Source organism: Gymnoscopelus microlampas, assembly GCF_963454915.1.
Source record: "Gymnoscopelus microlampas genome assembly, chromosome: 10".
In the NCBI taxonomy this organism is placed as follows: domain Eukaryota; kingdom Metazoa; phylum Chordata; class Actinopteri; order Myctophiformes; family Myctophidae; genus Gymnoscopelus; species Gymnoscopelus microlampas.
The window spans coordinates 26,824,703-26,838,139 of record NC_139947.1 but is presented as its reverse complement, the minus strand read 5'-3'; the positions used below and the strand labels follow the sequence as shown (position 1 = coordinate 26,838,139).

The window sequence follows — 13,437 nt, the reverse complement described above, 5'->3', positions numbered from 1 at the left end:
GCACTTCTGAAATGCGACACTTCTGAAATGCACCACACAGCAGGGGACCCGGACATACGAAGGCAAAGAGTGAACAAGCAGGAGAGACAGAATGCAAGTGAGAGAGAGAGAGAGAGAGAGAGAGAGAGAGAGAGAGAGAGAGAGAGACATAATGTGATGGTGATTTTTTTACTGTCAGAACGCTATTTTAACCCTTTAAGGCCGGGAAGGGAACGCATCTGTGTCATTTTAAGATTTCTTTGGCTATTTTTTTAGAAAAATCGTGAAAATGTGTGCAAATCTTTAGTTTGAATATATATATATACTTTTTTTAAAGCGAAAGTTTTTAATTCAAATCTTTGCTTCTGGGATTCTTTATTTATTTTTTACTTATGTTGCTATATTATCAATGGTTTTCAAACTTGTCAAGGACCCCCAAAATAATATGTATTTGACCGCGGATCCCCTCCCATCTAAAAATATTTTGTTCCAGAAGCAAAGATTTGAGTTAAAAATGTATAAATATTTAATATTTGCACACATTTTTAGGATTTTTCTAAGAATAGCAGATCTACAAGCTCATAGCGCGGCACTATGAGCTTGTATATCTGCTATTTTTGAATAGCCAAAGAAATCTTAAAATGACACAGATGCGTTCCCTTCCCGGCCTTAAAGGTTTAATAATGAACTAGTACCTTACCCTTCTTCGACGGTGGCTGAGGCATTCTGGTTGTGTACAGATATACTGGTAGCAGCAGTGCTATAGCCAAAATGTATGTGAGCATTTGCAAAACCTGTTATGCAAAAATAGCCATTTGGGTTCTTGGCTCATGAATCGCGGGGAGCGCACACCCGAGCGCCCATCCGTGCATGTGCGTGCTTGTGCGTGCGCGTGATCCTGCCCAAAAAAAATGGCGGAAAGATGTGGTGTCGCGTGAAGCGACCAGTGCACCCCTGGATCCTGGTACAGAGAAATAATGTACGTACAAACAGAGCAACTGTCTACCGTAAAATATATTTGAAGAATTTGCTGCTGAAATGTTTATCCCAAGCTAACCTTTCCTACGCGGACATATAACTTTTTTTTCTGACAGCAAATGCACAATTTGTATGGTTTTGTAAAATAGTTTTCTGTATAAGTTGCAATGTAACACAACTATGTTCAAACATTTCTTTATTCCAGTTTAATTGTACATACAGTACGTTGTTTTGTTTTGATTGTTTTGTTCCACTTTGGCCCATTAAGTCCTGGAACGCATCTGTGTCTTTTTTGTAAGGCCGGGCCGTTAATGCCGTTACCGGGCTAAGTTAACGCGGACTCTCATCGTGCGATAAAAAAAAATTACCGCCGTTAATCTATTCTCAAAGTTGGGTCTGGGAGCCAAAACATTAGCTGATGTAGCTGAGCGAATTACTCTGTGTCTGTGTGTGACTGCAATGCGTGTGTGTGTGTGTGTGTGTGTGTGTGTGTGTGTGTGTGTGTGTGTGTGTGTGTGTGTGGGGGGGGGGGGGGGGGGATAGGTGTCGGGTTTCACATGGTGTACAGACGTGCGCTGCGCACTGCCTCTCATTCATTTCACTCAGACAGAGAGAGGCTGAGTATGTGTAGGTGCGAGCGTGTTGCTCCACTCGTTAATTAATTTGCTTCAGGTCTGTAAGCCCAGCGAAGATTATTAAAGTGGTCATTGGACAAAAGCAGAGCCTCCGCTACCGTGTTGATGAACAAACATAGCAGTAGTTGGGCGATGTTTGGTAATACTTGTTGCTATAGAGCATGCTACTGAGTGCTACATGCTAACAACAACAAACAAATGTATGCTACCATATTAATAAACAAACTGGAGAACATTGGTATTAGAGGCATTGCAGTAGACTGGATTAAAACAAAGTTATTTGGACAGACGTCAACAGTTTGTGAAGCTGGGCAAATACAGCTCAAATCATTTGGGCGTCTCCCAGGGGTCAGTATTGGGGCCCAAACTTTTTATTCAATTATTCAATATCAATGATATTTGCCAAGTTTCTTTCTAAGCTGCTGTCACTGGTACTTTTTGCAGTTGACACATTATGTTTTTTGCTCTGGGGATTATCCAGATGATAATATAAAATAATTTGGAATAAACAGGGATTGCTTTTTCAAATGCAGTGTTTACACATGTTTTTCAGACTGGATAAAACTGTTTTTTTAATCGATCATATCAACATCGGTTATATCGGTTATCGGTCATAACAGCAATATATCATATCGGATATCGATATCGGCCAAAATCCCATCGGTGCATCCCTAGAACACACATATTTTGAATGCCTTCGGCAGACTTCAAATGAGCCATTTTAATCTAGATTAATCTAGATTAACTCCAGGATTGCAGATAGATTAATCTAGATTAAAAAAAATAATCTATGCCCACCTCTACTTTTTTGATTCGAGCTAAAAAAATAATTATTTTACACTTTGGCTATTCAAAAATAGCAGATATACAAGCTCATAGCGCGGCACTGAGTGCCGCGCTACGAGCTTGTAGATCTGCTATTTTAGAAAAATCGTGAAAATGTGTGCAAATCTTTGAATATATTATTTTTTGTAACTCAAATCTTTGCTTCTGGGGGGTCCCTGGAACAAAATATTTTGAGATGGGGGTCGGCGGCCAAATACATAGAATTTTGGGGGCCTTGACATGAAAAAGTTTGAGCACCACTGATATAGAAACATACTTTTTTTCAGAATACTGTTGGGATTTAGAAGACATTTGGGGTAACGGAAAAGAGAGTCCACCATCTGTAATAAGAGCATACTGCCTCCATCACTGTGTGGAGCACTCAAGGAGAAAATCACCGGCAGAAGAAATAGATTTTGAGGGGTCATCATCTACCGTACGGAAACGACCTGGATTCCGTAGGGACAGAGCAGAAGCATAGGTAGATTAATCTATACACTAGAGAGTCTAAAACGTTATTAATCTACCGCCTAACGAAAATTCGACGACCGGTGGAAAGATGGTAATGTCTCCGTCAGGAGACTCCGCAAGTCATCAAAATGATTGGCTTAGGATAAGTTAGGAATGCGACAAAAACTTAAACTGGGTTCATTGTATCTACTATCTAACTAATCTGAGTTCCCAGAAGTTTTCGCCAGCTCTCGCATACAAACGGGAGCGGCGAGGAACTTCTGGGCCAAAACCCCTGTATTTGTGGGCAGGATGTAACTTACACTCAGAATCTGAGCGGACACGCCTCTTACCGGTCTGAGAGCTGTGCAACTCGTCTAAACAGTCAGACGAGAGGCAAACAGCAGTACACAACAATGGCGGCCGCAATTTCTCAAGGAGAAATTGCTTCCCGTCGATCCTATTTACATGCGACACCCACTGCATGTAGATCCCGCCCCCTTTTCTTCATTGGCTATTGATTTGAATCAGAACGCAGTGGCCGCGCCCCTGCTGTCCAGGCTCTAAGCCGATGTCTCCCAGACTATCTACTATCTAACAGACAGCAGAGAGCCAGTCACTGTGCTCACCATAGCAAGAAGAATGCACTTGACCTCAAACCTGACCTGGGACTGAACCCTCAACACCAGACCACCTCCTATGCATCATGGATAGATTATTTCACAGTTCACACACACACACACACACACACACACACACACACACACACACACACACACACACACACACACACACACACACACACACACACACACACACACACACACACACACACACACACACACACACACACACACACACACAGACAGAGAAAACACACACACTCGCGCGTGCAAAAAACAACAGCGGACGGGCTAGGTCCAGTGGCATCATCATTAACCCTTTATGTCCTGAGGCCGATTCTACAAATGTCTTCTAAATCCTAACTGTTTTTTTTTTTAAACGTATGTTGCTATAATATCAGTGATTCTCAAACATTTTCATGTCAAGGTCCACCCAAAATTATATGTATTCGTCCGAGGACCCCCCATCTCAAAATATTTGGTTCCAGCGACAACCAGATCGAAGAAAAAGTTTGAAATGTTCACTTTAAAAAAATATATATATAAAACAAAATGAAGCATTAAGTGAGTCCTGTCAATCGTCATAGGAGTGTGCAGTCCCTTCCTGAGAGAAGCAGTGGGAGGTTTTCTGTCTTATGTGTATTATCTTGCCAAACCAGCACCTCCACCCTGGATATGCACAAGAGCTACCTGATTATATATCAGGGACGTCACAGGCTCTCAGAAGGTGGATGGACTTTCGGTGGACTATACCCCTTATTTTATATTTTGGCTATTCAAAAATAGCAGATCTACAAGCTCATAGCGCGGCACTCGGTGCCGCGGTATGAGCTTGTAGATCTGCTATTTTTGAAAAAATAGATCTGCTATTTTTTGCAAATCTTTGCATATCATTTTTTTCAAGCGAACATTTGTAACTGTCAAATGTAAACGAATTTTGTATTAAAAAAATGCGCTTTTTTGGGCGGATTTTGTTCGTTTTTTTTCGGTGTTTTGGTTACTTGATTTCGGTTTTAGGGTTAGGGTTAGGTTATTTAATTCTTATTTTTGCCTGATTTTACCGATTAAAAAAAATAAATAATAATAAATAAAATAAATATTTTATTTTTTCAAAAAGTGGGGGGTAAATCACGGATCTGTGAGAGTGAGGGTGTCGCGTCATATGCAAAATGAATGGCCGTGACGCCCCTATTTTTTTTAAAATAGCGAAATAAATCTTAAAATGACACAGATGCGCTCCCGGCCTAAATGGATTAATCACAGGGGCCTGGAGAAGGTTGCCTCCATGCCTCTTCTTGCCTGTGGAGGGGGGGGGGGGTGTCCTTCAGGCTACACCAGACAGTGGTGAAGCTGAGCCTGGGGGGGGGGCAGATAGATGGATGCGTCCCTACGCTCACACTGGCATATCGTGGTACAACTTGTCACACAGCGTAAGGACAGGACGGCCACAGCACGCACGGTCAGGAGGCTAGAGGTGGGAGAAGCCCTGTTGCACATTATATATGAACCATGTTCCGTGTCTATCGTTATATTGTTGCTGCCAGTCAGAAACCTCTCATCTCCGTATTCTAACTTTTTGTGTTTTTTTTTGGGCCTAAATATTTGGCCTAAATTAACTTGTTTAATTTATGAGTTGCTCTATTGTCTGTGGGATTGGTACAACTGACTAGACCTGCATTGACTGAGCGTGTGTGTGTGTGTGTGTGTGTGTGTGTGTGTGTGTGTGTGTGTGTGTGTGTGTGTGTGTGTGTGTGTGTGTGTGTGTTAAAATACATGTTAACCCATTAATACCTGGAACTGTGTCATTTTTAGGCTATACATAAATAGCAGATATACAAGCTCATAGCGCGGTACCGAGTGCCGCGCTACGAGCTTGTAGATCTGCTATTTTTGAAAATGTGTGGAAATGTGTGCAAATCTTTGAATATATATATTTTTAAAGCGAACATTTTTAACTAAAATCTTTGCTTCTGGGGGTCCCTGGAACAACATATTTTGATGGGGGTCCGCGGCCAAATATATATCATCTTGGGGGTCCTTGACATGAAAAAGATTGAGCAGCACTGATATAGAAACATACGTTTTTCAGAATACTGTTGGGATTTAAGAGACGAGATGTAGAATCGGCTTCAGGTCTCAATGGGTTAAATATGAACGATGTTCCGTGTCTATTTTTATATCGTTGCTGCCGGTCAGAAACCTCTCATCTCCGTATTCTAACTTTTTGTGTTTTTTTTTGGCCTAAATATTTGGCCTAAATTAACTTGTTTAATTTATGAGTTGCTCTATTATTGTCTGTGGGATTGCTACAACTGACTAGACCTGCATTGACTGAGTGTGTGTGTGTGTGTGTGTGTGTGTGTGTGTGTGTGTGTGTGTGTGTGTGTGTGTGTGTGTGTGTGTGTACCTGGAACTGTGTCATCTTTAGATTTGAGCTAAAAAGCATTATTTTACACTTTGGGCTATTCAAAAATAGCAGATATACAAGCTCATAGCGCGGCACCGAGTGCCGCGCTACGAGCTTGTAGATCTGCTATTTTTGAAAAATCATGAAAATGTGAGCAAATCTTTGAACATAATATATTTTTAAAGCAAACATTTTTAACTCAAATCTTTGCTTCTGGGGGGTCCCTGGAACAAAATATTTTGATGGGGGTCCGCGGCCAAATACATATAATTTTGGGGGTCCTTGACATGAAAAAGATTGAGAACCACTGATATAGAAACATACGTTTTTCAGATTCCCATAGTAAGTATTGCTATCGCATTTGTCCAGTAACAGGGGTCACCCCGTCTCTCCAAGTCTTTAGTAACCAGAAAATCTTGTTTTGTTAGGTCGGGGGGATGCCAATTTAATCCAATCAGCGTACTCATACAGGATAAACAACAAGTGTAATTGGAAGTGATTAAACAGATGAATGAGCAGACCAAATTGGAACTGGAACTGTAACATTTTAATTAACGAATCAAACAACAGAGAGAAATGTGCCTAAAATGGCAATTTGCAAGGTATCAAATGTTGGTTATCTCACACACACACACACACCCACGCACTCTCACACACACACACACACACACGCACAAGCGCACACACACGCAAAAGCGCACACACACGCATGCTGTATATTTCTTAACTTAAGATACACATTTAAGTCATATGTTAGAATTATTACTTAACTTTACAAGTCACTTTGGCCAGTACAGACAGAGGAGTGTATTACCATTTGTTAGCCTGGTTGGGTGTGGGGTACACTTAGCATGGAGACAGTGCGTCTACCCATTTGTCATCAAGGCTGGCACATCTCCTTTCCTGGCTCTTTACAGTTGCAAATGTGGAAGAGCCAGGGGAGGTGGGGGTTCACCATACAGGGCTGACACACCCAACACGTACCTACTCTTAGATCTCAAAGGTGACCACTGCTATAAAGGACTGACTGAAATGTAACTAACGTAGTGTGTCTCAGGCCGGAGGGCCGCGGAGGGGAGCTGAGGCTCCCTATGAAAGCTGGTTGTACTCTGTCTGTTCCATGAAATAAATCCGAAGCAACGAACCTCACTACGGAGTGATGTCTCATCCATTCTTCACCATTCATTCACATCTCTGGAACATCAAACTAACTTTACAATATGGCGTTGTTGGCAATTAGTATAGTGCATTAAAACCTGTAAACTGTGGTTTTAAGATACCACATATGGCGTTTAAGTCGGCAGTCGCGTTGGTTTGGTTATTTGGGGAGCGGGACGCCGATCTCCAGAAAATGCTGAGCCAGGCGGTGAAAGGACATGCGCGGTGGGGGAAGTCTTGGCCTTGCGGTGGATGGAAGGGTCCAGCTATCTTCCGGCGACGTGGGGGGACCACTGCAAGGGGGACATCGGCACGACATGACGACAACTTTTCGAGGATCTACGGGGAGAGGCCCTCGTCATGACCAGATCTAGGACGGCTGTAACGACTCATCTGGCTGCACAACTTATATTATCCTCTGCGATCGCTAAAGGAGCGCGCTGCGGTGCTGACGGCAGAGCGGGGAACCTGTGGATCGACGGGGTTCTCTCGTGGAGGGTAATGTTGTGAGGATGGACGGGAGACAGCGGGTGCCAGCAGGACGTAGAACCGGCGATGAGGGGTTCTTCGTGGGGAGTGTGTTTACATTTTCTACGATCGCAAGTAGAGCGTGCTGTTGTAAAAATTGCAGCTATCTGTTGGACAATCTGGACACTGCACTGGGAAAGCGGCTGGGGTGAGAAAATGACATTGAGGGTGACTACAGAGAGACATTATCGAGCGGGACATTGTGCATACGGGACCTGGGGTTATATTTTTGTGATGATGGGGGTTTAAACTGTGGGGCGAGGGCTGCCATGGCGCGAGTGTTTGTGAGGATATTTTTTTACTTTCTGGTCTCTGGTATTTAATGTGAGCTTACTTTGTGTTTTGTTATTTCATTGGGGGTACACTGCCTTGTCTTTTCACTGTGGGCACTTCCGTTGGTAGCTGTCATTTGTACTTATTGGTACGGTGTAAGCTTAGGGATAAGTATTAGGCTATCTTTGGGTATAATTTGGTGGCTCGGCGGGGGGGACATTGACCTGGGGGGTGGTGTTATCGGTTGGTGAGTGATGATTCAACTGTATGCTGTCAGCTTCCATTGTGCTTGTTAGCTGTGTAATGTTTTATCCTGGAGTTTAAAGGACTAACAGAGGGATCCTGCACGCTAATTGGAATCAGGGAATGAGTTTTCTGTCTATTTGTAAATCACCTTGTCACTGTACTATGTAATCTTGGTTCTTGTATGTGCATTATTCTGTATTGGATGTTGTTTGCTATTTAGTATTCCTGAATGTTTTATTTTTGTCCTGGTTGTGTTCCAGTCAGTTGTCATGGGGGGCGGTTCTTTGTTTTTCTTTTGGAAATATACGTTTTTGCGGGAGACGTTTTAGTGTCTCCCGTGGGGGGTATGCTGTATATTTCTTAACTTAAGATACACATTTAAGTCATATGTTAGAATTATTACTTAACTTTACAAGTCACTTTGGCCAGTACAGACAGAGGAGTGTATTACCATTTGTTAGCCTGGTTGGGTGTGGGGTACACTTAGCATGGAGACAGTGCGTCTACCCATTTGTCATCAAGGCTGGCACATCTCCTTTCCTGGCTCTTTACAGTTGCAAATGTGGAAGAGCCAGGGGAGGTGGGGGTTCACCATACAGGGCTGACACACCCAACACGTACCTACTCTTAGATCTCAAAGGTGACCACTGCTATAAAGGACTGACTGAAATGTAACTAACGTAGTGTGTCTCAGGCCGGAGGGCCGCGGAGGGGAGCTGAGGCTCCCTATGAAAGCTGGTTGTACTCTGTCTGTTCCATGAAATAAATCCGAAGCAACGAACCTCACTACGGAGTGATGTCTCATCCATTCTTCACCATTCATTCACATCTCTGGAACATCAAACTAACTTTACAATATGGCGTTGTTGGCAATTAGTATAGTGCATTAAAACCTGTAAACTGTGGTTTTAAGATACCACACACGCACGCACGCACTCGCGCGCACACACACACGCATGCACGCACGCACGCACGCACGCACGCACGCACGCACGCACGCACGCACGCACGCACGCACGCACGCACACACACACACAACATAGAAGGTTTGGACTGTCTTGGTGATAACCAGGATTTGACACCCGTTTTTAGACAGGGTTTGCTGTTGTGTGATTTGTGAATTTTAATTTCAAAGTGTTCCAGTTCCAATTTGGCCTGCATGCCCATTCTTCTGTTTAATCACTTCCTATTACACTTGTTGTTTATCCATGTATGAGAATACATGCTGATTGGATGAAATTGGTTTCCCCCGACCTAAAATAAATCATCAACACTATAGCAATACTCACTATGGGAATATAGAGCTATCTAACATGTATTTTAACACACACACACACACACACACACACACACACACACACACACACACACACACACACACACACACACACACACACAGAGAGCCTGGGGGGTTACTCAGTGGGCTCATCATATTGTAGTTAGCCCGAGGAAATGGTGCCAGAACGTCCCTGTCTCCCTGCAGCTAAATATAGAAACCTGAAGGAACATGCTTTATTATGTAGACACTGAGACACTGAGGCAACTGTGACCTGGCACACGCACACACGCACAATACAGTTTGTATTACTACAACTAGTAGGATATCAACATTTTAGGATGTTGATTTCCAGTTTTAGGATCTTTTTGGGGTGATATTTTAACCCTAGTTCCAAGGCCTAAAGACACAAGCGCTCAACTAAGTATTAACTCATTAAGACCTGAGGCGAGTCTTAATTTTTTTTTCTAAATCCTAACAGTTTTTTGAAGAAAATCTAAAAAAAAAATGTTTTCAAGATTTTTCAAAAATAGCAGATCTACAAGTTCATAGCGCGGCACTCGGTGCCGCGCTATGAACTTGTATATCTGCTATTTTTGAATAGCCAAAGAAATCTAAAGAGACACAGATGCGTTCCAAGTCTTAATGGGTTGATTAGGGCAACACAAGCGATACCCAAACCCTAAACCAAACTCGAAAATACCGAATCTAAACCCTAACATGAATCTTTTCCTAATTGTTTGTAATCCTAACTCTCCAAATCTTGAATCATTGATAAAGCCAACATTTCTCTTGTGAAGACCTTGGAAAATTGTCCTCCTCACAGTGTCTGTGTCAAATTCTACATTCGGTCCTCATAAGTATAGTACTACAAATACACAAACACACACACACACAGACGTGCGCGCACGCACGCACACACGCATCAACAAAAAAAGGTGTCTGTTGTTCAATTTTTGTTTGTATGTTTGTATAACAACTTTTGGTTTGTGTTATATATTTATATATAAGTATTTTTTATCTCATCTGGAACATTTACCAAAAGTGTCTGTCATTGTCTTTTCTTTTATAGTTGTTGGTTATATACTCTGATGTGATTGTCATGTTACAAAACATTCCAATAAAAAGAGTACATATACATATTTAGAAACAAGGCCTTGACTGTTAAAGATTCAAGGCAACATGTCTGGACAGAGCAACTGGAACCAGCTGTACACGGCTGTGTACCCATGCTAACACTTAATGTACACAGGCACGCACACAAGCTGCATAAGCATGTCCACGCACGTGCACACACACACACACACACACACACACACACACACACACACACACACACACACACACACACACACACACACACACACACACACACACACACACACACACACACACACACACACACACACACACACACACACACACACACACACACACACACACACACACACACACACACACACATCTATGTGAGCTTCATCAGATTAGGAACTAGACATCCCCACCAATCCCTGAACTAAAGGACATGAGTCTGGATGTGGTGTATAGAAGAAGAAGAAGATAGATCCCACCTTTGTTAGCGCACGCCATCCATTTGAGATTATCCGCGAAGGCTGACTCTCGACCAATCAGGTAAGGGAATATGCGGACCTGCGGAGAGAGAGAGAGAGAAGCAGATGGACTTTATGTCAGTCATTTTAATTGAGTTCCGATATGGTTCCGGGAACACCCAATGTATAGCCATAGATAACACTGTTGGATTTCAGACACAGGGTTCATCCCCTTATCTGCCAGCGATTAAGCTGGGCTTTCTTCCAGTTTAAAAGAAGATTATGATGCACTCAGTGAAGTTTTGAAGTTGTGTGTAACATCAGGGCCAGGAATGTTAAATCAGTTTAGGGCCAAAAGGCCCACTTGGCCTTTTTGGTGTTGTCGGCTTTTGGAGCCAGAGCACTATAAGGTCAAATGCCAGGGCAGGAAGGCTATCACATAAAACAGTGGTTTTCAAACAGTGATGAAAACATGACATGGTATTTTTTTCGCTGAGACCGGGAACGCATCTGTGTAATTTTTTTCAGATTTCTTTGGCTATTACAAAAAAATAGCAGATATACAAGCTCATAGCGCGGCACCGCGCTATGAGCTTGTAGATCTGATATTTTTGAAAAAAATAAATCGTGGCAATGTGAAAATCTTTGCTTCTGGGGGTCTTTGCTTTGCTTCTGGGGGTCCCTGGAACAATATATTTTGAGATGTGAGATCTTAATGGGTTAAAAACCTTGAAAAATATGTTTTCATTGGGATACAGATACATTTAGCAACTTAAATTATACTAGGTAGGTTATGTAGGTTCGATCGATCCAAGAAGGAACATAATCGATTGCTGAACATTTGAAAATGCACGCGGTTCACCCATCTGTGTGAGAAAAGGCAACAGTTTATACCTAGATGTTGGATGATGGATGATGATAGTACTACACGGGAAAATGACTTGAGCGCACAAATGTTATACACATGTTCAGTCCAGTGAGTGCTGTAAACTCTCTGCCAAACAGCTTCAGCCCAAGGGAATTCAGTTGATTCTGGCAGCAGGTGTGTGTGTGTGTGTGTGTGTGTGTGTGTGTGTGTGTGTGTGTGTGTGTGTGTGTGTGTGTGTCAAGAGCAGGTTGCCAGATTGGACCAGATGCAAGCCTTTGGGGGCACAGCTGCCCAACCTCCATTGCATGCATTTTTCACCGCCTCCCTTTGACAGCCTGCTGTCTGCGCGCTTGTGTGTGTGTGTGTGTGTGTGTGTGTGTGTGTGTGTGTGTGTGTGTGTGTGTGTGTGTGTGTGTGTGTGTGTGTGTGTGTGTGTGCGTGCGTTCCCATACACATGCATGGACGTGATCATCTGTATGTCTTAATCAAAGCTCACCATGCCTCACATCGCTATTTTCCACTATTTCTGTGTGACACTTGAATGATCAAGTAGGGCATTGATTTACAAAAAAATAAAACAAAGCAAATAAAAGTTGTTGCCCGACAGCACCAACCAGCTCACTGGCCTTGCGGTCCGACTTTCTGTACATAGATTGCAAGGTCGGTGGTTCAAACCAAAAGACAAAGTCAAAATGCTTCTCTGCTTGGTACAGACAACAGGAGATAGGGTGCTGACCTATGGTCCACATACTGAAAGGTTTGTAGATTATGTCAAAAAGACAACAACAAAACAACAACAACAATATGTTAAGGCAGCAGGGGTCTTCAACTTTTTCAGCCCAAGGACCCCCTAGCTGAAAGAGAGATGAAGCAGGGACCCCCCACTACATACTGTATAAAATGGTATTTTCATAGATTTCATAGACCAACACACCAAAACCTTTTTGCCGAAAATAGCCGATCTACAAGCTCACAACGCCTCGCAGCGCGAGGCGTTGTGAGCTTGTAGATCTGCTATTTTTGGCTTAAGTTCAAAAAGTCCCAACTAAATTGCTTAAAGAGGCCCTGACCCCGGTTGGTGCACCCCTACTCGATATGATCAATATGTCTCTGGTGACGGGCTACGTACCACAGTCCTTTAAGGTAGCTGTCATCAAACCCCTCCTCAAGAAGCCTACTCTCGACTCAGGCATTTTGGCTAACTATAGACCTATATCGAACCTCCAATTTCTCTCTAAAATCCTTGAGAAAGCAGTCGCCAAGCAGTTATGTGATTTTTTACATAACAACAAGCTATTTGAAGCTTTTCAGTCAGGATTCAGAGCACACCATAGCACTGAGACGGCATTGGTGAAGGTCACAAATGACCTCCTGATTGCATCCGATAATAACCTTCTCTCTGTACTGGTTCTGTTGGACCTCAGTGCTGCATTTGATACTATTGATCACCATATTTTGTTGCAGAGACTTGAGCATCTGGTTGGCATTAAGGGTGCTGCATTGAACTGGTTTGAGTCCTATCTGTCTGACAGATTTCAATTTGTAAACGTTAACGATACACCCTCACTACGCGAAAAGGTTAAATACGGAGTCCCACAAGGCTCTGTACTTGGACCAATACTATTCACTCTATATATGCTT

The 13,437-nt window shown here is 42.8% G+C and overlaps 1 protein-coding gene across 1 annotated transcript in view; it reads right to left on the bottom strand.

Annotated features, from left to right (window-relative positions):
• LOC311054166 (voltage-dependent calcium channel subunit alpha-2/delta-3-like) overlaps positions 1-13,437 on the bottom strand; it is a gene marked incomplete at both ends in the record, with an annotated part of 378,193 nt that overhangs the window by 134,865 nt on the left and 229,891 nt on the right. The window contains 1 exon segment of the mRNA XM_084070045.1: positions 10,950-11,028. Within this exon segment, the coding sequence (XP_083926171.1) occupies positions 10,950-11,028 (79 nt within the window).